Here is a 25,289-nt window from a genome sequence, read left to right on the forward strand (position 1 = left end):
GGTTGAATGCAAGCTCAATTAGGAGAGTTAGCCTCACAGGAAAACCATTTCTAGTAGCTAAAGTATAATATCGTGTCCACAGGATTAACACCAATAGAGGAAGTTTATCATTCATTAAGGAGTTGTCAAAAGCTGCAAATGACTAAGTGTTTATAATGTTCTTAGAAATCCATGTTTCAAATGAAAGATTTATCTCATGCTAGTTATTTTACAAAGAGTTTTCCAAGCAAACTTATGAATTTATAATTCCAACGCATGCTAGTTAATGAAGTTATGAAGCATGATGTGTTTAAACGCATACTAGCTTTTTAAAGAGAAGTTTTATAACATGTTTTAGTTAGAAACTATTTTAAGAACTTGAAGCATGCGTTGGTAGTTATGTTTAGATCTTGAATACTGAACTCAGCTCATGTTATTATGATTTAAGCATACATGATGCAGTAAAAGAGATTTTTATACATCAAGCTCGATACTGAAGGACTTAGAGAAGGTATATGAGCAATAGTACTTAAGGTATGACGGTACTTAGTTGTAACCATGTGCACGTAGGTAGTTTAACGTCGAGGGATCAAGCAAAAGGGTTCTCTCTCGACTAAAGCTTAATGTTGAGAGTTTGAGCAAAAGAGTTCACTCTCAACTAAGGATCAATTTAATTTATGTGGCCAGACATGCTATGTTTATAAGTTTTTCATGTATAGCTGCTTGGAAAGATTTTATATTTTAATATGCAGTTTTCTAGTACAATTTCAAGCATGAGAATTACGTTTAATTAAGTCACTCACTGGGCTAGTAGCTCACCCTATTTAAAATATTTTTCTTTCCCCAGGTATCAGTCAACTCCCCAAAAGATAACTCTGTTGCTGCTCTGCAACTTAAAGACAAGGACTCTAGTATCTAAACAGTTTAGGTGGTTGTTTGAAAATATCTGTTTGCATGTTTTGTGCATACAGGGACTAGGTTAACTAGTTAAGGCCCACAGGGTGTTGTGTTATGTACATTCTGTATATGTTCGTTATATGTGAGACCCTGTTGGTTGTGGCTATTGGTTGTTGAATACATTATACATGTTTGTATCAGGGTTTCTTGGCTGCTGGAGGGGACATTCTCCTTGCGCTGTCCCTCGATTGATACGGTCAGAGAGGAGGTGGGTTTATGGAGGATGGTTTTGAGACAAGAGATTGGTCGATTGTTTCTTGGCTGGGCGAGGGCTGGGCGGGAGGCAGTAAGGAAAGCTACTTCGCACATCGAAATGGGTTTGGCTATTGTTGAAGATTCAGGTTGAGAGGGGTGGCTTCCTCAGAGATGGGCATTTTGTTGCTTTAATCTTAGGAAGCCATAGAATCCGGTGAGTTGTGGAGAAGAAAATGGGAAGGAGATGATTAAAGGGATTCTGGAAACACAAATGCTCGGAGAGGTTTAGGGTTTTAAGGCTCGGGATGAAGGCAATGATAAAGGTAAGTGAAATGGAACAAGTATTTTATAGAAATGGGGATCAAGAATCGCAATTATTGAGGGTGATGATTTCATTTCATGACATTTCATTAAATGCTGGCAAGATGAAAGGAAATTAGACGATGCACTCGATTTCCCTCGAGAATTGATCCCATCTAAACCCTACGCATTCCATGCGTCGAGCTTGATTGATTTTAAATTGTCGCATAATATTCAATATAAGCGCATAAATCAAACAATCGCATCATTCATTATTCAGCGCATCAGACAAAAATTAAATTCTAATCACATCCAAGTCAAGAAGTCAAGAATAAAAAAAATCCAAAACAATAATCATCAAATAAAAAAAAAAATTAAGAAGTTAACTAGGAAAGCATCATAAAGTAAAAGAAGATATCCCTGGAAAAGTTGGAGTGAAGTCGCCACAGGGATTCTTCAACACGGGCGATCAAGCTTGCCCGCCTAGGTCAATGGATTCCTTGCCATGATCCACAGAGCCTCTATAATAAGGCTTCACTCACTGACCATTGACCTTAAAGACATTGCTGCCATCTTCATTCAACAATTCTATGACTCCATGGGGGAAAACTTCACACACAATAAACGGGCCGGACCACCTTGACTTAAGCCTATTTGGGAAAAGATGAAGATGAGAGTTAATAAGTAGCACTCGTGGGCCAACAACTAGATCTTTTTTACAAATCCTGTTGTCATGCCATCGTTTAGTCAGTTCCTTGTAAAGCTTTGCATTCTCGTACTCGGTGAATCGCCATTCTGCCAGTTTGTTCAGGTGGAGTTTCCTTGCCTTTCTTGTACTTGCTAAATTTAGGTTCAACTTTTTCAGAGCTCACTGTTCCTTATGCTCTAGTTCCAGTGGGAGATTACATGCCTTCCTAAATACCAGTGCATAGGAAGACATGTCGATGGGCATCTTGTATGTGGTTCTGTAGGCCCAGAAAGCCTCATCCAATCTGTGTATCCGATCTTTCCGAGAGGTGTTTACCACCTTCTCCAATATGAACTTTATCTCTCTGTTGGAAACTTTCACCTGATCGTTAGTCTATGGATAGTATGCAGTCGTGACCCTGTGTTTCACATTAAAGTTTGTCAGCAAGTTAGAAATAATACGGTTGATAAAATGAGTACCTTTGTCATTAATCAATGCATGGGGCATCCAAAAATGGAAGAAGATATTCTTTTTTAGAACTTGGTCATTGTGGTCGTATCGTTCTTAGAATAGAAAATTGCCTCCACTCATTTGAAGATGACTGCTACCAGGATGTATTGATGTCCAGAAAAAGCGGGGAAGGGACCCATAAAATCAATGCCCCACACATCAAACAACTCTACTTCCAGAATTGAAGTCAATGACATTTCATTTTTCTTTAATATATTGTCAGTCCTGTTGGGGTCGATGCCCTAAATCTCGTAGGATCCTATAGTTTGTAATTGTATTGTACAAACATTTTATTTATCTAATAAAATATGTGATGTTTTATTTGACATTTAGTAGCGTTAACCCACAAACCAATAAACGAACATCCAAGGTTATCTTGTAGCTTAAAAATGTATGTAGAGACATATAGGTGGATCACGTTTAAGTGATAACCTAAATGGTCTGTAGTAGATGGATAAGGTTAGATACCTTATCCTGGTTATACTACGAGTACGACCTGTTTTGTAGATGTTGCAAATGTTGTAAAGTGCTACAAGAGATCTGATCTTGATAATTCATGTGAAGACATGTGAGTGAAGGTATCCTATACAAAGGAGTTTGTATAAGATCGGACCACAAAATGACTAGTCTCATTATATAACGTCGTTCATAATAGAGACTTACATTTCATCAGGATGACCATAGGTAATATGACTTGAATCCTGATTGACTTGTGAGCTCCTGCCTATGAAGATAGTCCTTCGATTTGTATGGGTGAGAGCGACCAGATCGCCGACTTAATAAGCCTACCATTTTGGGGATTTGTCTGATTGTAGAGCTGGGAACATAGTTACACAAGAAGAAATTCCTTCCTTCCCCAATGTTGGAGTAAGTAGATAAATTGCTCCTTTAAGGACTAATTTCGGGGCTTGGACAATGGGGCGCCACACTCTCTCCTGGCCTGAGAGGGTTTAGTCATAGTTAGACTATGATTTATTATTCATTAGAAGGATCAGTGGTACTTAAGGAGTTAGATGTAACTATAGAGGCAAAACAGTAATTTTGGTCTAACTATACTTTCGAGCAATTTGTGAAAGGTCATTGTACTGTTGACTGATAATATCCAATGAACACAAAAATATATATGTAGTGTGAAGAGTGCAGCTGACGGTCTTTAGTGAAGTGCACGATAGTTAGTGAATGGTGAATAATTTAATTAATTATTCATGTACCATTGGAGCTTCAAGCTATAGGTTCATGAGGTCCCCTTTGTACCTCAACGGGAATTAATGAGAATCAATTTTTGGATTAATTTTAATTTTTTAAATTAATTAAGAGAATTAATTATATGTGATATAATTAATTTAGTCTAATTATTTATGATATAGTTACTATAATGTATTTGATACATTATAATATAAAGTTTATTTAAGAGGAAATAAATATTTGAATATGATTCAAATATTAGTTATGTAAATTGGATTCATAAAATTAAATTTAGTATACATGTGATTTATATTAAAAGTCATTGGTGAGAGAGAATTGAAACTATAGGTTATATTGTATTTGATACAATAAAAAACTATAAGTTATATGTTATATTTGATATAACATATAGTTCAATATATATTATATGATAAGGTAGTTATCATATAAATATATATTAATTGATTTGTTAAAAATAATTTAATTTAATTAGAAAAAATTATTTTTTGGGAGGGAGTTATAACTCCCTCTGCCTCTTTCTCTCTGAATCGTGGTAGTGGGGTAGTTTTGTTTTTGGTCTTCATCCTCTGGTGTGTTTACACAGTAAGAAGATAGAGAAGAACAACAGAGTTCTGAGATTTTTTTCCCCATCATCCTCATCCTCTCTTCTCTCTCAAACTCCCCCTTTCAAAATAGACAAAACTCACAGACTCCTGGATTCCCATCCAGAGAATGCCATCCACAAATGCATTAACAATTAAACGCAATGCAAAAAATCCACCACAACTATAAAAGAAGTTCAAAACAGAAGTGAAATTTGGAATATCAGAACAACCTGGTTCTGATACCAATTGAAGGAAATCAGACATGAGGATTTTCATGCGCAGCGAAATGATCGTTCCAAATTCCAATCGTATTTGAACATACACAATTACAATCAAGAAACGGAAACATACAGGCTATGCACAAAACAAAATTACAGCATGCTTTACTATATGATCAAGGGACAGAATACACATACCTTTGAAGACTCATCTTCAACACCCTTGATCACGAATGCTCGAACGATCATCAAAACAACAATCACGAATGCTCGAACACTTCGACTGCAACATAACACGATCATAGCAAACTCAACGAACGGCCTCCAAAAACCTCGGCTATATCGAGTTGAGTACGACACCACCATAATGGCTACCTTGGTATTCTCGGTGTGAGAATCCATAAGTGTGGGCTCTGTGTGGACTTGGTTAGAGGAAGAGACTGGAGGAACAATCGTGTAAACGATTGAGCAAGTGGGAGATGATAGTGTCTATCGTATAGACGATGCCCAATCGTTTAACAAATGCACCGCGATCGTCTAGCAAAAGTTACACGATCATTTAGCTAAAGGATAGCTGAGTGAACTATCGTATAGTATCACTCCACGATCGTCTAGTCTCTTCTCAACTGTCGTTTAGTGAATCTAATTCACTTGACAGTCACCGTGAGTGGTTTCCGAGAATAGAAACTCTCAATCGTCAACTTCTACATTTAGGAAAATATTTTTCCTTTTATCTCACAGTTACCATGAAACTACTAATAACCTCCCACTCAATTGGTTATTAGAGAAAAAGAGATAATTATCCAATAATTAATATTATTATAAATATACATGATAATCAACTTACCATATTATATTTATAACTTATAGTTTTAATATTTCATCTCATAAAACATATAAACCATAGCTCTTTTTCTATTTCATGGGCCTTAATATAAATCTCATTTACATTAATCCTTCATTTGATGTATCTCATACACCATATCGATCATATCATATATAATCGAATTACCTATTGTCAATTAGAACATTTCAAATAAACACCAAGAATTGATTCTCAACTTGAATCCATTGAGCTACTAAGAGGACCTTATAGAATTTTAGCTCGAAACTCCAATGGTACGTGAATAACTGACTAAACTCTTTAGTCACAGGATCCACCATCCGCTAACTGTCAGGCACTCCACTAAAGATCGATAGTTGAACTCTTCTTACTACAGATACATTATGTGTCCATATCGACTAATCAACAATGTATAACCCTTTACAAATCGCTCGTAAGTACAACGGGCCAATAACCGTTATGCCCTTGTAGTTACATCTAACTCTGTAAGTACCACTGATCCCTCTAATGAACATATAGTTCTACTATGACTAAGTCATCTCTTCCAATGAGAAGTTATGGCCACTATGTTCAAGCCCTGGAATCAGCCCTTAAGGGAGCAATCTATCTACTTACTCCTGCTTCGTGGAAGGAGTGAATTCCATCTTGTGTAACTGAGTTCCCATCTACCAAATCAGACAAGTCCCCAAAAAGGTAGGCATGTTGAGTTGACAATCTGGCTACTCTCATCCATACTAATCAAAGGACCACCCTCAAAGGCAGGAGTTTCCAAAACACTCAAGATTGAGGTCATGTCACCTATGGTCGTTTAGGAGAGATGTAAGTCTCCAGTATCAACGGCATTAGAAACTAGTCATCTCGTGGTCCGGTCTTATATAAAATCTTTGTATAGGAATCCCCCGCTCGCATGTCTCCACATGAATGGTCAGGATCTACCATCTGTAGTAGTTCACAATACTTGCAAACCTCTACAAAGCGAGTCGTACCCGTTGTATCATAGGATCAGGTATCCCTCTTTAATTCTTATACTACAAACCTATTTAGGTTATCATTTAAGGCATGATCCACTTGTATATCTCATATACATGCTTAAGTTTTTATATGATAATCATGGAACTTTGTTTATTGGATATGAGTAAATGTCAGATAAAATAACTCTTATTTTATTCATAACAATATAAATTATAAACTACGAGACTCTAGGAGAATTAGGACACCAATCCCAAAAAAGATATGACAACAATTGTACGTGGAGACTTCGTGCTGTTTGTCATAAAAGATACGATAAATTTGAAATTACCCAGTATAAATGTTTGTCATAATGACTATATGGCCAAACTTCAAACAACAAACCCTAATTATTTACAATTTTCTGCTTTCATAGATCCTAAATAGTGGACGCAGTCACAAGATGGTGGTCATCGTTATAGATAGTTAACCACGAACGTGGCTGAAAGTACGAATCCTATTCTAGAAGAAGCAAGGAAGCTACCCATTATTGTACTTGTCCAAGTAACAATCTACCGAATTATCACATACTTCGTTGTTTGTCGTGTAGAAATAGAGACTACTCTTGAATCTGGAAAGAGTTCGTAAGGTAAATTATTCCCATGTTAACTATCCCTCATGTTCGTACTGACTATGAAATATTAAAGTAACTGTCGTATATGTCATAGGTATGTAGTTAAGAAATTAACATGTTGGGAAGGACGTGCAACTAAACATGTCGTTAACATATTTGACCATAAGATAGGGTTGTGTGACGTCACCATTTCAATCAATCCAATAACACTGAAGGGTGGAACCACACATCGAATAAAGTTAAGTGAAAGAACATGCACATGCAATGAGTGGCAGAGTTATGGAGTCAATGCTCTCATGCCATGGTTGCGTATAAAACCATTGGGTTAGACTACTTGTACTACATTGAAGATTATTACAAAATTCCCACTCATCTGCCGTATTATTCACCTCAGTTCAAGCCCATCCCTGATAAAAAAATGTTGGTCTAATCTTAACTTCCCCACTATTTATCCAGACAAATCACAAGTTATAAATGTTGGCAAACCATGTACTACCTGCATGTAGAACGGGACTACCTACATGTAGAACGGGATGGATTGAAGGGAACGTTATAAGATACGTTGCATAATTTGCAAAGAAGAAGGACATAATAGACGAAATTGTCTCAATCAAGCATGTGATGCGACTTAGTTATAGTAGAATTCATTATTAATTCTTGATTTTTTCTTGTAACTTTTTTTTAACTATTCACAAAGAATGTAATTTTAGATATTCCTCAACTAATTATAATTTTAGATATGAATTGTCCTTATTAATTGTAATCGCATTGATTTACACTATTTAAGTTAAATTCAATTTTGTTTTTATGGGATCAGATGAATGATGATGTTAGCACAGGGCCATACTACAACTCAGTTTTGTACTTACAGCACAGCCATCGATCCGAAGTTGTTTGGGAAGACGGGCATATTGATGCTATGCGATGAGAGGCTATTATTTGAAGGCAGGAAGACCAAGACCTTCGTATCTTGAATTATTTACGAGCCGCAGGATTCTACGGCTGAAATTTATTCAATTGGATTGACATTTTATAACAATAATAGTTGAACGATGGCGACAGGAGACACACACTTTCCACATGTCACATGGAGAGTGTACGATTACACTGCAGGATGTAGCCATCCAATTCGAACTCCCGATTAATGGAAAACCATTGATCAAGTCACTAAACTATGGTTGGGAACAATTATGTGCTATCCTTTTAAGCGTAACAATGAATGACAACGTTCTTAGGGGAGGTCGTCTTAGCCTGCCATGGCTAGTTGATCAATTCAACAATTTTGCCTATCTACCACAATGTGAAAAGGAACACCAACAAAATGCTCGAGCATATATTCTCACATTGATTGGAGGATTAGTATTTTCTGATAAATCAAATAGTAGAGTACACATAATGTATCTTTCCCTATTTCAAGATTTTGATGTTGTTGGGACGTACAGTTGGGGGGTTGGATGTCTTTCATGGTTATATAGACAACTATGCAATGGTGTAGTTATAGATGACAAAGACATTACAGGTTTGCTTCTATTGCTGTAGATTTGGGTCTGAGATCAATTCCTTCTTTTATCACCCCAACGACTCCACCGATATGAGAACAACTTGGGTGACAGACTACTTGCAGTACAGTATAGACCACTTGCATTCTTACCTCATTATTGTTTTGTCTCCATTATGAAATACTAACAACTTGTGATTGTTGTAGATGGAATGACAACTTTTCTGTCATCAGAGCACGAACACGTGTTTTACTGCAGTATATATACATCTTAGATACACTTATGCCTAACCAAATAACATTATAATCATTCATATATTATATTTAAATAATGTTTCAATCTTTTGGTTCATTCACATTTTAACTCATATGCATGCAAATTATTTGGGAGCCATAAAATCATCTCATCCAACTATTGCCACCATATTGTCTCGAGGGTAATGAGATATGGACATCCAGAAGTCCACTCATATGTTTTTTTGTTGTGGAGTGGCATCACCCAGATCGTGTGATGCGTCAATTTAGGATGTTGCAACAAATTTCGTAACCTTGCATTACATACGCTCGACTTCATTCAGACGATCTAAGAGGCAGACATGAGCAAGACTGGATTGCATATTTGACTCCTCAAATTTCAATTTAGAGAAATTGAAAAAATTTGCTTGTTAATGGACCTCTTATTAACCACAATGTAGATACTGAGTCTAGATATATTGAATGATATTCCATTGTGAGCAGACAATATAAAACGAAAGCAAAAACATCCTATCACTTGTTGGTATGAGTTTATTATTTACTACGATTGTTTAATTTTTTTGTTTAATTTCATACCAATATAATTTTTTAAGCCATCACGTGTTTTTGAATTCTTTTTCAATTCAGTTTACCAATTATGACATTATTTGCTACAAGAGCCTTGCGTAGACTCACCTCGATATATCGAGTGCGATATTTCGATGGTGATGTTTCAATTGAAGAACAAAGTGATCCAACAAGACATCAGAATGCTCCTATTCGAACTAATGTTTAGAATGAATATCCAACAACCCCATTCGATCACTGTATACATAGTTCCATTATGCCATCCCCCTCAACTTTTGATTTTTTTTCCGACAACCTTGAGCATGCTAAGTATGGAAGAAGGACAAACTTTACATTTTCGTCGAGATGTCCATGATCAGTACATGACATACCGATATCGTGACGAGGGTATACATTTTACAAAGGAGGGCCAATCATCAAATGTAAGAGGTCAGGTGATCGTGGACACTATATGACTCAACAAGATTGATTTCGACCTAATAGAGGATATTCTTCTAGTCATGAATAAAGAACATTGTACTTGTAATCAAATTCAAATAAGAAAATACAATTTTAGTTTACACCTCAAACACCTTCAACATCCTAAAGAACATTGAAAATTATCAATGCAATTGTTGAAAGTTAATATCCACATAAGTTTCTAACAATTTCAAACAAAAAAAAAATGGTAAAGGTATCTTCAAGATAGATAGATATATGTGTGTGTATATATATATATATTGTTGGTTAAAAATATTAGTGGAGTTTTAAAAAGTTTTAAGATTATTTTTTGAACAAAGTACAAATTTCATAAATATTAACTATGACCGTTTTAAAAAAAATGTATATATATGAAAAAAATATTTTTGGAATAAAGTACAAACCTTATAAATCTTGAATATTATTTTTTTATATATACAATACAACAACAATGATTTGGAATTAAACAACTCAAGCATTACTAAAATTAATATTGAATATATTAAATTAATCAAATAAACCTCAATTTTAATCAAAGTAAGATTATTATGTATATCAAATTAAAATAGTAACATTATTATCATTATAAAAAACGAGATTAATGAGATGGTTAATTTTACATATAATAAAACTTTCATTTGTAAAATTTATGCTATAGGAATTAATTAAAAATCTTATTATTAATTTTAGGGATGAATTAAAAATGGCTGGGTGTCTACTCAAAAAAACAAAATCGAATAGAATTTTCTTTTAATTTAATGAAATGAATACATCTCGACGCAAATTCCTTTTATATATATATATATATTTAAAAAAAAAATTTGAAAGGTCTCTTCGCATTCAGTTTGGATTGGTTTGCAATAAGATAAAGACAAGATTTGACCCTTTTTTCCTAAATAATGTGAAAACCACCCCATTTTCCCAATTAATCCCGTAAATCCTAATCGTGCAGGAAGCAAGAAACGGACCGTCTGGATCCTCGGTCGTCGTCTCACAGCCTTAGTTTCCCGCGAAAGCCAAATTTCAGTACCCGTTCCTTCCGACAAATTACTGCCCATCCATGGGATCACTACAAGCTCCCGAAGAGGCCGATTGAAATCCTTGTTTCAGAGTCGCCATCGTGAGACGTGAACAACGATCAATGCGTAATATGAAGAAAAAAGAGAAGAAGAGCGCGTACGAATACTGCTTCGTCTGCAAGCTAAACCACGACCAAGGGCAGCGCCATAAGTATTTTCCCAACCACAAAAAATCTCTTTCTGCTTTTCTATCTCGGTTCGAGATCAAGCTGTCCGACGTTCGCTTTTTTCTCAAGACCCCTTTTCCCCTCTCGCCCGAGTATTCTTCTCACAATCGGTTCTGGTGCATCTTTTGCGATGTTCAAGTCAATGAGAATGATAGTTCCTTCGCATGGTATTAATCCGCTGGCTATTCATACTTCCTTGTTTCTTGAAATAATTACAATTTATGGGTGTGGTTGCTGGGAAATTTTGGAATCAACCCTATTAGCTTATATGCTAATTACGGTTGATGTAAGGAAAGCCATGATCAAAGCTAATGGGGTTAAAGAAAATCCCTCCAATTAGTACACAATTCTGTAAAAGAGTAATTTCAAAACAACAAAACACGTTGTTAAGCTTAAACTAAGAGGTAACTGTAAAATAGATGTGATCGATAAGGTGCGGGTGGTTTCTTCCTGAACCACCAAAATTTTTGTGGTTCCTTCCTCTACATCCAGGGACTCCATAAGAAGCTTTGGATGGTGTTGAACCCAAAGGATTTTAGTTCTCAATGAGCAAAGTATGCAGTACGATTTTCACAAAGACCCTTTGACTATATTTAGTAAAGCCATTAGACTTTAGTGTAATATGTCTGTAAACTTTTTTGAAGGTATAGTTTGAGAGCTTCAGGATTTTGTGTATCTTACTTTGGGTTTTTAAGAATGACATTCTTGCAATTGCTCTCCGTTTAGAATTGACGTTTAGTGGGGAGGATTTTTCAAGTTCTGTTGGCTGACTTCTAGACTTGATACTATATTGCCTTCTTTTCCTTCTCTAGTGCAGTGTAGTTATTCTTCATGTATATATCTCTGTTTCTAATATAAAGAAATGTATGCAATGCATCCTTCATGTTTTACTTTCATTATCTCATGTTCTAAGATTTTGTAACAGTAGCAATGCAATTAAACACCTGGCCAGTGCGGATCATCTGAAGAATTTAAAGCATTTCTTCTGGAAGTGTGGTGGTGATGTGCAACGCCTGGATAGTTATAGACTCTTGGAAGCTGATGTAGCTAAGGTAACCATGATTTCTTCTTTCTCACGTGGTTTAACAACAACGAGAAACAGAAGTTCATTTCTACTGTGATTGGGCTATTAATTTAAATCAATGTTTGTCGATGACAGTGGGAGAAGAAGTGCAAAGTACAAAGCATATCTGCTTCATCCAGTCCTGGACCTACAAATGATATCCACAATCAAGTCCAATATGGAAATTTTGATAATTTTGGGAATAATAATATCCACTCTGTTGAATCTAGTTCGTCAATTAGTGTTTTGCCTTTACACAGTTATACAAATGAGTATCAGGTATCCAATTCATCCCATTCAGGATCCTCGGATGTTTCAAATTTGGTCTCATTTCCACATGACACCGCTGTTTCTTTGCATGCTGGCTCATGTTCTGGTGCACATGTATGGAGCTCAAAGAATTTAACATGTAAGCTGTCCCTTTATATTTCACCTTTTGTCTTTGATTTCTTATCAGTCGTTGAAGTTTCGGAATGGTGTACAAACGTGTAACACACTCGTGCTGTATTGACTGTGATTCAGTTAGCGAGGACAACAAGCATTACCATCTGGATAGTGGTAGAACATGCACTGCTAATGGTCATTCCAGTGGTCAGGGGGTAAGTTTGGTTATTTCTCTTCTACTGGAGCATTGGAGTTTTGTATTTCCTGTGAAGTAGCGCTATTTTAGTACTAGAAGGCCTTCAATATTTTTTGGTATGGAGGCGGTGGAAGCTGGTGGTGCTTGCTATAACTGAAGAGTGTGTGTGTGTGTGTGTTTTTTAAAAAAGTTATCTTCTGGGTTCTTTATCTTGTCAATTTCACACGCCAACATTTATAGAGGCCCACAGGTTTCATTGGATGGGGTGCCATGACTGTTATTGTTATAAATGGAACTCTCACAATCAACTCTTTGTTCCTAGATAACATCTTCATAGTCCAGTTGAAATTATGTCTTTTCTTTCTTCACGAGTATGTTACTTGTTCATAATACATAAATTCTTTTGTATCGACATTTCTGGTAAAAAAAAAAAAATTGACATACTGTCATTGTTATAAATGGAACTCTGACTATCAACTCTTTGTTCCTAGATAACATCTTCATAATCCAGTTGAAATTATATCTGTTCTTTCTTCATGAGTATGTTACTTTTTCATGATGCATAATTTCTTTTGTATCGACATTTCTGGTAAAAAAAAATTGACATACTGTTATTATAATAAATGGAACTCTGACAATCAACTCTTTGTTCCTAGATAACATCTTCATAGTCCAGATGAAATTATATCTTTTCTTTCTTCACGAGTATGTTACTTTTTCATAATGCATAATTTCTTTTGTATTGACATTTCTGGTAAATGCATAACCAACTTGATATAGATGTACGAGACGCATCAGAATGAAAGAACTGTGAACGAAGTAAGCCATCCTGAGGGTATGGAATTTTATGAAATCTTATTCTCATTGTAATGTTACTCAACTGATTCACATAGTCTTAAGGATATTTCTCCTAAAAAGGAAAATTGGATACGATCAAAATTATGCTCATTTCACACTCTGAATATATCTTCATTTAAATTCTGAACTGTATAGTGGTGGTGTGTTTTCCATCTCTTTTCTATCTCTCTTCAGGTTTCCAGACCCTCACTCGGATTTCTAATATTGTTTTTGGAGATTCTGGAGGAAATGTTCATTCTGGTATGCTGCCTCCTTGGCTTGAAAACCCTGAAGATAGTGGGTTTAAGGTTCAAATAAGCCCAGTGGTTGGGGGTGGTGTTTCTTTGAATGAATCTGCAAAGTCCAAGAAACTGAACCCCAAACGGGTAGGAGCTGCATGGGCAGAAAAAAGAAAAATGGAGCTGGAAATGGAGAAGAGAGGAGAAATTGTCCAAGGCTATGGTGACAAGAATTGGCTTCCTAATTTTGGTAGGGTATGGCAATCTGGTAGCCGTAAAGAATCTAGAAAAGAATTTGAGAAGGAGAAATCAAAATTGCTGATGGTTGAAAATTCACCTGAAACAAATGTCAATATTCAGCCATACATTAGCAAACGGATGGTGAGCCCCATTTTCATCAAATTTGATGCAGTTATGATATTTCAAATTATATATATCATTATAATACATTTTTGTTCTACTGTTAAAGTTTCCTTCATATTCATATCTTTATGTTCATAATATGTTATTTTATTTTTTACCATGTATTTCCCAACTGGTCCTAGTTTTGATGATGCAATAAGGTAGTGGGAAGTTCCAATGCGTGTCAATATTTTAAAGGTGATGTTTTGAGCACTCTATTTTCAAGGTACTTAAACCATCAAGTGGTTATACATTTGAAGTATGAGTAAAAGTTTAACACAAAGGTATCCTAGGATTGGTCTCAGTCAGTCTCTCAGTATCTCTCTGCTTTTCTTGAGACTAAAATGGTGACTAGAGGAAGGAAGCAAGAGAATACCTAAAAAGTGAAATTTTCCCCATATAATTATGGATCAATACATTTCTAAACAAGAAGGAACAAAAACACGAAGAAAAGAAAAAGGAGGTTGAATATCTCTCTTCTTGCATCTTGAATACAAACGCAGGTTCTTAGCTACTCCCTTCTTGTATCTTCAATATCTCTGGTTTTTTTCTGCATGCGACTTTTAATTGGTGCCAGTTTGTACTTTGCGTGTTTCGTTTTCTTTTTTCTTTCCTTTGTGTGTGTGTGTGTGTAGTAGTGGGGTGGGGGGGGGGTTATGGTTACTGACGGCTAACAAGCCACGTTTCAATTAATCTATGATATGTTTTACCATGCAGGGACTTGTTGCAATAATGCATATTTTACTTTTGTTAGAGTGACTTGGATTGCTTTCTAGACTGATTTATCTTTGTTCTTGCAGCGAAGAGATCGGGAGAATGAGGATGATACTGCCAACCACACGAGTATATAAGACAACGATTTTCAAGAGCTTCTCATCTGGAGAATTACTGTACGTGCACAATCCTCGTCAAAGTTTGGTTTGGAGACACAATTAGGCTTGGCGTTTTTTGGAAACTTCAAAGGCTGACTGATATTCCATATCTTCATTAGTTTATCGGCAATAGTTCAAATTTGTTGTAGTAAACATGACTTTAATTTTCTCTAAGATATCCGATATAAGAATTTCCTGAGATATCAGTGGTACTTGAGAACAGGATTTTTCTTAACCAACATCACTTCATCAACATCGTACAGAGGATTAGCTTTTGTTGGATCACTGATTAATCACTCTGGGCATTCACTATTGAATTTAATTGCAAAACAGGGTTTGACCACACTGTTAAAGGCCATGTTTTTCGTTCCCTATTGCTACAACACTGGCTCCTTATATCTGCTGCTACCGAAGTTGTGAACTGAAACAAGTTTATATTTCTTTAATATGTAGCTTGATGACAGCCTTTTGGTTTTCTTCAGCAATGCTGGTTGGGCAAGCCGCGTGTTAAATCTTGATCTTATGTATGCAAGTTATCATATTATAACTTCCTTGTGTACTATTTAAGTACTTTTTTAGAACATTTTTCCCCAAATGCCTGACCAACTTGTATTTGGCCGGGGTTTGATCTACGCTGTATAATTACTATGCCAAACAAATCAAGGAAAATTTGTGTTCTTCTGACAGTAACTGGAATTTGATTCTTCAAAATATCCATGTTCTACTTTTGCAGTGGCCAAGCAGCAGTTCCATATCTTCTGTCCATCTTTTTCCAGTTACTGCCAAGAAGGTGCCCAGGGACTGATTGCAATCATGTTTCTCTGTACTTCATCTGACCAGAAAAGTGATCTCATCGTTGGACCACAATGCGTTTGTCAGGGCAGAATCTGGATGAATTTTTCTCATTTCTAATCCTGAAAATCCAGAGCTTCCCTTTGGAGGAAATCAAGTTTTCATCACAAAGGAACTCCCAAGAATACCACCTTTCGATCATACGGTCTGTATCATGTACAACTACATCAGTGGTGTTCCCTTCTCTTGCCATGATAGCAGCACTGTAAATTGTTGCCATTCTTCCTGGTGCATGAGGACTATCTCCCCTTGGTCCATCCACGACCACCACATCCCATTTGACTTCATAAACTTCTTTTGGAAGATCTGTCAAGGCAAGTTTGCACTTAGATGAATTCCTGAGCCCTGAGTCTGGTGCACATGATTTGTTTCCTCTTGCTTGCTTTAATAACTTGTAAGCTTTTTCTGCATGAAACTTATAATCAATTTTGTACATTCGTGTGTGATTTGAGTCGACTCTGAATGTGCTCAGTTTGTAGGGATCATCCTCAAGAAAAACATTCTTTCCACCGTCATTGACTGCTGAGAGGTTAAGGTACTGTGGTTCGATCCCAAAGAAGAGGAGATTGCAGGGTGCCTTTTCACCAATCAGATTTGAAAGAAGCTTGAATTCCGTCTCTGAAATAGCGGCTTCATTTGCAGAGGTTCTATGATTTTCTGAGAACCCTGATAATGGGCGTTGAAGCTTTGGAGGCAATGCAATTGCTAGAAGTGGAGAAGTATAAGATGTGGTAAGTGCAATCCTAACGAGTCTGAGAATGGACAGACTAGACAGAATCAAGACGAGAACAGGTAGGATTTTGTTTCTTGTAAAACTCATGCTTTTGCTTCCTCTACTGTTTCTGAAGCTTACTGATGGATATGACTGCTGTGAGGGTGAGATACTGGGGGGAGAAAGCGATTCTGATGGCACAAGTGAGTGGCAATCCACCAATTCGGGAGGCATTTTGTTCTACTGTTGTTCGCTTTCAGCCGCATCAGAGCCACCATCTTATTCTTATTAGAGAGGCACTGGTAGGGTTGCTAGGTGCAAGTTGTTCTGCCTAATCCCCACTTTGAGTGTGGAATAAGAAATGCTTTTGCTTGTTCCCAAAGCATTGCCTTTTTGTATTTATCAATTCGGCTGTGCTAATTGTTGTGGTTACAACCTTGCATTTGAGGAATCAAAAGTGGCTACTGCAGAGCCTCAAAAGGGTATAAATTTCAAGGAGGTTGGTCATTTCAATCATTGATTTCAGATGGTGACTTGGGGTTTCATTGAGACATCTGTCATCTTTTAAGCCCGTTTGGTGGTCATGAGTAGAGTTGAAGGTGGTTTTCCAGTAGTTGCTGGGTCATTCTCTTCCATTTTGACTTTCTCAAACTTTGTTGTTCTCCTCTGTGCTCTTCTTGTCAAAGGTGGAAATACTTTGCCGTTCATTCTTCAAAATGACTACCAAAAATATGATGAATTCAAACCCTGGAATGGAAGGCTGGAAATTGATCTTCATTTTACTGAATTCTGATGCACATTTTGTCTAAAATAGCCAAGGAATGGATCATCAGTCGCTCTTTTCCAACTGTTCACCGACCCTGTTGAAAAAGAAAGACGATCGGCATCACGGAGACGGTAAGCTGAGGAAGAGGGTGAAGGTAAGGCAAAAAAAAAGCCAGAAAGTTTCAACTTTTAATTCTGTGATAATGATAAACTTCAGTACAAGTATACAAAAACTAGCCTCGACACAATTTACACCGACTCTATTAACTGATGAATTATTTGCAGAAATGCTTACTCAAAGCGAAGTTAGGAACTAAACAATGGCTGAAATTCGAGTTTAGTAGTCATTTTCAAGGGGAAGCTTCCTGGAAAGCACCAAAGCAAAAGATTTAACGATAAAGAGCCATTTGAAAAGTGACGCAAAGGGGAAAAGAAAATTAAATTAGAACATCAACAACATTAACAGTGAGCTGTTTAATGAAGAACAGCCTTTTTTTTTTTGGTATTATAAATAATAGTCGTAGAAAAAGAAAAGAACCAGCAATGGAAACCCAGATTTTGTCCTGGACCAAGTCTTCAATCAATTAATAGCTAATATTTAATGTCAATTTGCAGGTGTAAAAACTTTTAGGCGGATTTTAATATTATCATATGACGATTGTCTGTTTGTAATATGTTTGTTTGAGCATCTCACAATGGCATATTCTCTCTCCACAATTATACAAAAATATCTAATGGTGATGGTTTAGACATGTTTGGAAGTGATTCAAAATTGTTTATGATCATTTTTGTCATTTTCAAAATAACTACGAAACGTGTTTTTAATCTTTCAAAACTAATTTTGATGATATGAAAACTACATTTATAAGTGTTGAATTTAATAATTAATTTTGAATGATTAAAACATAAAAGCGTGTTCTAAAACGAGTTTAATAAAGATAAATGATTTTGACGATCTTAAAATTACTTCTAAACATACAGTTCTTTTGATAATTTGCAACATTGTCTTGTTTTTGGTACAAAGTTTCTAATATGCTTCTCTTCTCATCGATGCATGTGAATAAATAAGTTGATTCAAACTACCACTTTGAGAATATTTTAACTAAGTTTGGTATGTACTCTCTATTAAGAGGTTAGAGGTTTAATCACTCAAACTTCACTTTGTTAAACCCTAATTTTAAAAACAGATCAAATCTCATTCTTAAACTTCACTTGTGATCCAAAATATTTTCAAATTACCTGTTTCCATTCTCAAATTTCAAATACACAATAGATAATTTGTGGGTTATTGCCATTTGTGGACGTTTTTCATAGAAGAGAACTGTTTTGTTTCCCTCTATTGTAAGAGTGGAGAATCAAACAAAATTGGCAGAAAACTTTTTTTTTTTTTTTTTATATTCAGTCCATTTAAATTTATACCATAACAATTAATCTTGTTTTTAAATACTCAAAATTCTTAATATATTACCATTTATTTGTTGAAATAAAGCAATTAACATTTTGCAGAGAGTTTTTAGAGTACTGATGTTATAAACCTCAATATGTAAAATTGTCTGGTTATTTTCTACTTTATCTTGGCTTGAATTTTCCTTGAATGTCTCGTTCAGATCCACGTCTCCAAGTAAAACAAATGCCTGAATGAATTTGGCTAAGTCTTCTCAAACTCCAAATAATTTTTTTTTTGTTCCTAGTGGGCTTTATTAATTTATTTAAAAGCCAATTATATATGTACAGCAGGTCTTTCTCAGTTTGACTTGTTTAATTGCTACCTATTTCTCCCTTTTTTTCTATCATCTCTGCCATGGAATCTGTCATTTCATAGATGTTCTGCTCCCCTACTGCAAGCAAAAGCTGTTCTTTTTTTTTAGGGTCAAGCAATAACCTTTGTGAGAGTGTTTCTCTTGTAGCCTGATGGTTTATTTTCTCTGTTTTTGCTATCTTCTGAAGAGATGATCATCAACCTGAAAAGGAAATAAATTTCAATATTGAGGTGGGTTTCAAAGAAAATAAACAGAGTGGGGAAGAAGATAGAATAACAATCTGGTTTGAGGAAGAACATTGGAGAACAGTTTAGTTTGTTTGTTGAATCTCAGGTATGGATTTCTAGTTTCAACCCCTTCCTATATATCTCTCTCTCTCATTTGACTCATTGTTCATAGTTTCAAAAGACTCAAAATTCTGATGGTTGTACTTTTTACGAGGAACTAGGCCTTCATGGAAGGTGAAAGTCAAGAATCTAATAATGCTTCAGAAGCCAAGTCATCTACAGATGTTTTCAGGCCAAGTAGTATGGGAGTCAAGGTAAATATTCTGTCCAAAAGAAAAGTTAACTTCGTTTACCTCTATCCTTTGAAGCTGAGATTGTATTTGCTTTATTTTGGCTGAATTTTGGGCTCTATACAGAAAGCACTTACTATGATACCTCCTCATATCATAGCCGAGGCGATTTCGACAATCACTGGCCTTGATCTCAGATGGTCAGGTCCTATAACACCAGCAGAAAGGCAATATGTAGAACAATATGTATTGGCCAAGTACCCACAGTATGCAGGCTTAGATGGAGAAAAGATAGATCTCTCTTGCCTTTGCATCAATGAAGAGCCAACAGATCAAATCATGGCTGATGATTGGCGAAAGTCGCCAAGAAATATTCCGAGAGAGCCTTCGACGCTATCCTTTGGAAGCAATCTCCCTAACTTGGAGGGTACACAACTGGAACCTTCAAGATTGTTAGACATTCTCAACAAGAAGTCTTCCTTTCCAGGAAGTTTCATCTCCATTCCAGAAATTCAAGCTCAAAACAAAGTTCTAAAGCACTGTGGATTGCCTGATGAAGAGTATCTTGTTCTGTTCACTCCAAGCTACAGGCAGGCCATGATGCTAGTAGGAGAAGCTTATCCATTTTTTAGAGGAAACTACTACATGACAGTTATAAGAGAAGAACATGATTGCATTAAAGAGTTTGCTAGTTTCAAGGAATCCAAAGTGATAGAAGCACCAGAAACTTGGTTGGATTTGAGGATTAAAGGATCTCAACTTAGTCAGTACTTCAGAAGGAAGTGCAAGCACAGTCCAAAGGGGTTATTTTCTTATCCAGCTGACGTAAATGGGACTCGATACTCGCTGCATTGGGTTTCTGAGGCTCATCGAAACTCCTGGCATGTCCTTCTGGACGCAACTGCGTTTGTTGTTGGTGGGGAACGGTTAAACCCTCTTCTACACAGGCCTGACTTTGTGTTATGTAGTCTTGATAATACACATGCAAGTCCCTCGAGGATTATTTGTCTTTTAATCAGGAAGAAATCCTTTGATACTACAATGGCATCATCCCAAGCAGCTGAATGATTAGCAGTTTGTTATATGACCATGCTGAAGAATATGTTTAGCTTGATTGTAATATCCATTCTATGGCATGTACCACCTCATGACCTGTAAAAGATTAAAATTTCCTTGATATATATGCTAAATAAATTTGGGCTGATTATTGAAATAGAAGAAAAGAAGACGACACAAGGAGTTTACGTGGAAAACCCTAATTCAGGGAAGAAAAACCATGGTAGAAAAGAACTTATTATTTAATGTCATACCTACAATAGACCCAACCTCAGATATAAATAGAATGAGGTGAAACCCTAATTTAGCAAATATAGCATAAATTACAAAAAATGCCCTTAGGGCTAATTCAACGTATTTCAACACTCCCCCTCAAGTTGGGGCATAGATATCGGTAAGACCCAACTTGCTAATACAAGCTTCAAACGTCTATCTCGATAACTCTTTCGTAAAAACATCTGCAATCTGTTGAACTGAAGGTACATAGGGAATACAAATAGCTCCGCGGTCTAACTTTTCTTTAATAAAGTGCCTATCAATTTCTACATGTTTGGTTCTATCATGTTGCACGGGATTATTCGCAATACTGATGGAAGCCTTATTATCATAATACAACTTCATGGGCCCCGGACTACTCTCGTGAAGATCAGATAAAACTTTCTGCAACCAGATTTCTTCACACACTCTCAGATTCATAGCTCTATACTCTGCCTCAGCACTACTTCTAGCCACTACACCCTGTTTTTTACTCCGCCAAGTTACCAAATTTCCCCATACAAAGGTACAGTACCCTGAGGTTGACCTTTTATCAGTCACAGATCCGGCCCAATCTGAGTCAGTATATGCCTCGATGCTCCGTGTGTCATGTTTCCTAAACACCAAGCCCTTCCCAGGGGTGGACTTTAGATATCTCAAAATTTGAGTCACAGCTTCCATGTGCTCCTCATATGGACTCTGTATGAACTGACTTACTACACTCACAGCATAGGAGATGTCGGGCCTAATATGAGACAAGTAAATCAGTTTTCCTACTAAGCGTTGATACCTCTCCTTATTCACAGGAACTCCTTCCGAAATACTTTTCAGTTTGCTATTGACCTCAATAGAAGCGTCAATAGGTTTGCATCCAGTCATTCATGTTTCCTTAACAAGTCCAGAGTGTACTTCCGCTGAGATACAGATATTCCTGCTTTTGATCTTGCCACTTCCATCCCTAGAAAATACCTTAAACTACCAAGATCCTTGATTTCAAATTCACCTGCCATCCTTTGTTTTAGCTTAGCAATTTCTGCCGTGTCATACCCTGATAGGATGATGTCATCAACATACACTACCAACACAGCAATCTTTCCTACGGGTGATTTTTTTGGTAAACAAGGTATGATCAGAATGCCCCTGAACAAACCTTTGGGACTTAACAAACACGGTGAACCTGTCAAACCATGCCCTAGAGAACTACTTCAACCCATATAAAGACTTCCTGAGTTTGCAAACATGATTCCCAAACTTAGCTTCGAAACCTGGAGGTGGACTCATATAAACTTCCTCTTCCAACTCACCATTTAGGAATGTGTTCTTTACATCTAGTTGATGTAGGGGCCAATCTTTATTTACGACAACAGACAGAAGAACACGAATCATGTTTAACTTAGCCACTAGGGAAAAAGTTTCTGAATAATCAATCCCATACGTCTAAGTGAACCCTTTAGCAACTAACCTGGCTTTATACCTTTCGAGTGTTCCGTCAAACTTATACTTCACTGTGAACACCCATTTGCAACCAACTGTTTTGTGACCTCTAGGGAGAGCTACTAACTCCCAAGTCTTATTTGCCTCAAGAGCTCTCATTTCCTCCATTATTGCTGCTTTCCACTCGGGAACTTCTATGGCCGCATGTACACTGGTAGGTATTGTTAGAGCATCTAGCTGAGTAGTAAAAGCCTTAAAACCAGGAGATAAGTTATTATAGGTCAGAAAACTATGCAAAGGGTATTTTGTACATGACCTGGTTCCCTTTCTCAGAGGGATTGGCATATCCAGAGTGGTATCATAGTTGTCAGTTTTCGTCTGTCCCTCTTCAGTATCAGACTTTTGAGACAATTCTGCATCTTCTTGAGGATCTTTCAGCACCTCATTACCTCCTGAAGTTTCAACCTTCTCTGAGCTCATTTCATCATTTTTTATGTTCCCAGACTTTTCTTCAAGACTCTCCTTTGAAACAATGGGATCTTGAACCTGAGCTGGTTTCGACGCTTGGACACTTTTCGATGGAACACCAGAGGTTTCCTGAATTTCCTTTCTAAGATTCTTCCTATAGTATGTTATCTAGGACACTTGTCTAGTAGGAAGAACCGACACGGGAACAACGGGAGGAGAGTTAGGTTCAAGACTAGGTAGGCTGGGAACAACAGGAGCAGAGTTAGGTTCAAGACTAGGTAGACTAGGTCCAGGAACATTGGGGCTAGGCTCAGGTTCAGGAATATTAGGACTAGGCTCAAGATTGAGGCTAATAGGTATGGAGTACGTGGAACTGTTAGTCTCTTCATTCGTGGTCTCCCCCTGAAGATGACTAACGGGAAAGAATGGTTTATCTTCAAGGAACGTGACATCCATAATGACAAAATATTTTCTGGAAGATGGATAAAAGCATTTATAGCCTCGCTGATGAAGGGGATACCTGAAAAACGCACATTTTTTAGCTCGTGGAGCAAACTTAGTCCGGTGTGGACCATGAGTATGAACAAAGGCTGTACACCCAAACACACAAAGAGGAACCTCAGGAATAAGACGGGTAGACTGATAGGACTCTTTGAAGCACTCAAGAGGGGTTTGAAACTTTAGAACTCGTGAAGGCATTCTATTAATTAGATGAGCTGCGGTAAGAACCGCATCTCCCCACAGGTACGAAGGGAGAGACACTGAAATTATCAAGAAACGAGCAACTTCAATGAGATGGCGATTTTTTCGTTCAGCCACCCCATTTTTTTGTGGAGTATATGCACACGAGTTTTGATGGATGATCCCTTTTGACACTAGGAATTCCTGGAAGGTGTGGTTGACAAACTCACGACCATTGTCACTCCGAAGAATGACAATCTTTGTGTTGAACTGTGTTAATATAGTGGTATAGAACTGTTTGAAGGTAGATAGAACCTCGGACTTATCAGCAAGGAGATATACCCATGTAAGTCGGGTATGGTCATCGATGAAAGTTACAAACCACCGTTTACCAGACAGGGTAGAGATGCTTGAGGGACCCCAAACATCATTGTGGACCAGGTGAACTGTCTCTTATACACATCTAGATGTGTATAAGAGACAGCTATAAAAGTGTACAAACCACCATTTCCAGACAGGGTAGAGATGTTTGAGGGACCCCAAACATCATTGTGGACCAGGTGAAACAAAGCAGTCCTGAAACAAAGCAGTATCTGGTGAGAAGACAACTCTACAGTTCAAATCTTTTGTTATTATGCTTATTGATAATAAGTTGTAAGAAATTTTGGGCACATGTAAGACATTTTGCAGAGTTAATCCCTGAAATAGTGACAGTCTGCCTTTTCCAGCAACAGGAGCGAAGGACCCATCCACAATCCAAATCCTCTCATTTCCAGCACTTGGATAGTATGAGAGAAACTGGTCGGATGAGCCAGTCAAGTGATCGGTCGCTCCTGAATCTAGAATCCATAACTCATTCCCTTCAACAAAGAAACTAAAAGATTGAGGGTTACCTGATTGAGCAACTGTTTTGATCCCTATTGTACCTGAATCACCAGGATTGGTCACTGAAGGTTATGTCTGAGGTTGTGCAGCCCCTTCAACTGATTCACCCACTAGAGCACGCCCAAATTTCGACTTGTCATTCGGAGGGCGACGTTTACCATTTGGAGGGTGACCATGCAATTTCCATCCCTGATCCTTCGTGTGCCACTGTTTTTTGCAATGCTCACATACTGGGGGTGTTTTACTATTCTGCTTGTCACCATCAGCTCCAGCGGACTTTACCCTGAAGGCAGTTGACTCTACAGTGGTAACACCTGGCCCGTTCATTGCACTCGATCTATCTTCTTCCAATCTAACCTCTGAACAGACCTCTATGAGAGACGGAATTGGTTTCTACCCTAGTATTCGACTACGAACTATATCAAATTTGGGGTGCAATCCGGCAAGAAAATCATACACACGCTCAACCTCTTCTATCTTGGAGTATTGAATTTCATCTTGTGGGCAATTCCAGATGATCTCCCGACACAGATCCATTTCTTGCCATAACAACGACATCTTGATGAAGTATGACGTTACATCCATGCTTCCTTGTTTGCATTCGTGAACCGGTTTACGTAGAGTATACAGACGGGATGCGTTCTGACACCTCGAATATAACCGTCGGACTGCATCCCAAATATCTCGGGCAGTGGCTGAATAGAATAAAGGTTTCCCGATTTGTGGTTCCATGCTACTGATTAACATTTAGCGGAGCAAAGAATCCTCTGCCTTCCAGACACGCTCTTGAGGATCCCCAGGATTTGGTCGTGGTATCTCTCCA

The 25,289-nt window shown here is 37.1% G+C and overlaps 5 protein-coding genes across 13 annotated transcripts; 2 read left to right on the plus strand and 3 right to left on the minus strand.

Annotated features, from left to right (window-relative positions):
- The first annotated feature begins 10,738 nt into the window (after positions 1 to 10,738).
- On the plus strand, positions 10,739 to 18,084 carry LOC120082934 (TITAN-like protein). Of its 9 annotated transcripts, none has more exons than XM_039038367.1 (10): positions 10,739 to 11,255; positions 12,014 to 12,140; positions 12,248 to 12,560; positions 12,674 to 12,750; positions 13,512 to 13,566; positions 13,764 to 14,188; positions 14,353 to 14,435; positions 14,515 to 14,712; positions 15,010 to 16,327; positions 16,413 to 18,084. In XM_039038367.1, exons 1-7 carry the CDS (start codon positions 10,984 to 10,986, stop codon positions 14,356 to 14,358), a joined length of 1,275 nt encoding a protein of 424 aa, XP_038894295.1. In that variant the 5' UTR covers positions 10,739 to 10,983; the 3' UTR covers positions 14,359 to 14,435; positions 14,515 to 14,712; positions 15,010 to 16,327; positions 16,413 to 18,084. The 9 variants fall into 9 exon arrangements, with proteins under 9 accessions (XP_038894295.1, XP_038894296.1, XP_038894294.1 ...); XM_039038368.1 differs by having other exon boundaries at positions 14,353 to 14,407; XM_039038366.1 differs by having other exon boundaries at positions 14,353 to 14,712.
- Positions 15,932 to 16,879, minus strand: LOC120084060 (glucuronoxylan 4-O-methyltransferase 1). Its single transcript, XM_039039962.1, has one exon. The coding sequence runs from the start codon at positions 16,877 to 16,879 to the stop codon at positions 15,932 to 15,934; it is 948 nt and encodes a 315-aa protein (XP_038895890.1).
- A 337-nt stretch (positions 18,085 to 18,421) lies between the features above and the next one.
- Positions 18,422 to 20,877, plus strand: LOC120083465. Its single transcript, XM_039039233.1, has 3 exons — positions 18,422 to 19,503; positions 19,619 to 19,711; positions 19,814 to 20,877. The coding sequence occupies exons 2-3, from the start codon at positions 19,625 to 19,627 to the stop codon at positions 20,753 to 20,755; spliced, it is 1,029 nt and encodes a 342-aa protein (XP_038895161.1). The 5' UTR covers positions 18,422 to 19,503; positions 19,619 to 19,624; the 3' UTR covers positions 20,756 to 20,877.
- A 295-nt stretch (positions 20,878 to 21,172) lies between these two features.
- Positions 21,173 to 22,390, minus strand: LOC120084061 (secreted RxLR effector protein 161-like). Its single transcript, XM_039039963.1, has one exon. The coding sequence runs from the start codon at positions 21,875 to 21,877 to the stop codon at positions 21,173 to 21,175; it is 705 nt and encodes a 234-aa protein (XP_038895891.1). The 5' UTR covers positions 21,878 to 22,390.
- Positions 22,390 to 23,068, minus strand: LOC120083422 (uncharacterized mitochondrial protein AtMg00820-like). The gene has a single exon (XM_039039180.1). It carries the CDS (start codon positions 22,910 to 22,912, stop codon positions 22,436 to 22,438), a length of 477 nt encoding a protein of 158 aa, XP_038895108.1. The 5' UTR covers positions 22,913 to 23,068; the 3' UTR covers positions 22,390 to 22,435.
- Between the last annotated feature and the right edge of the window lie 2,221 nt (positions 23,069 to 25,289).

Source organism: Benincasa hispida, chromosome 8, assembly GCF_009727055.1.
Source record: "Benincasa hispida cultivar B227 chromosome 8, ASM972705v1, whole genome shotgun sequence".
Classification (NCBI taxonomy): Eukaryota; Viridiplantae; Streptophyta; class Magnoliopsida; order Cucurbitales; family Cucurbitaceae; genus Benincasa; species Benincasa hispida.

Excerpts from the sequence above, each read along its gene's own strand:
- LOC120082934 (XM_039038361.1), top strand. The coding sequence starts at position 10,984 with ATGCGTAATATGAAGAAAAAAGAGAAGAAGAGCGCGTACGAATACTGC. Across the intron at positions 12,561-12,673 it reads GAGCTCAAAGAATTTAACAT|TTAGCGAGGACAACAAGCAT; the intron begins GTAAGCTGTCCC and ends ACTGTGATTCAG. Across the intron at positions 12,751-13,511 it reads GTCATTCCAGTGGTCAGGGG|ATGTACGAGACGCATCAGAA; the intron begins GTAAGTTTGGTT and ends AACTTGATATAG.
- LOC120084060 (XM_039039962.1), bottom strand. The coding sequence starts at position 16,879 with ATGCCTCCCGAATTGGTGGATTGCCACTCACTTGTGCCATCAGAATCG.
- LOC120083465 (XM_039039233.1), top strand. The coding sequence starts at position 19,625 with ATGGAAGGTGAAAGTCAAGAATCTAATAATGCTTCAGAAGCCAAGTCA. Across the intron at positions 19,712-19,813 it reads CAAGTAGTATGGGAGTCAAG|AAAGCACTTACTATGATACC; the intron begins GTAAATATTCTG and ends GGCTCTATACAG.
- LOC120084061 (XM_039039963.1), bottom strand. The coding sequence starts at position 21,877 with ATGACTGGATGCAAACCTATTGACGCTTCTATTGAGGTCAATAGCAAA.
- LOC120083422 (XM_039039180.1), bottom strand. The coding sequence starts at position 22,912 with ATGAGCTCAGAGAAGGTTGAAACTTCAGGAGGTAATGAGGTGCTGAAA.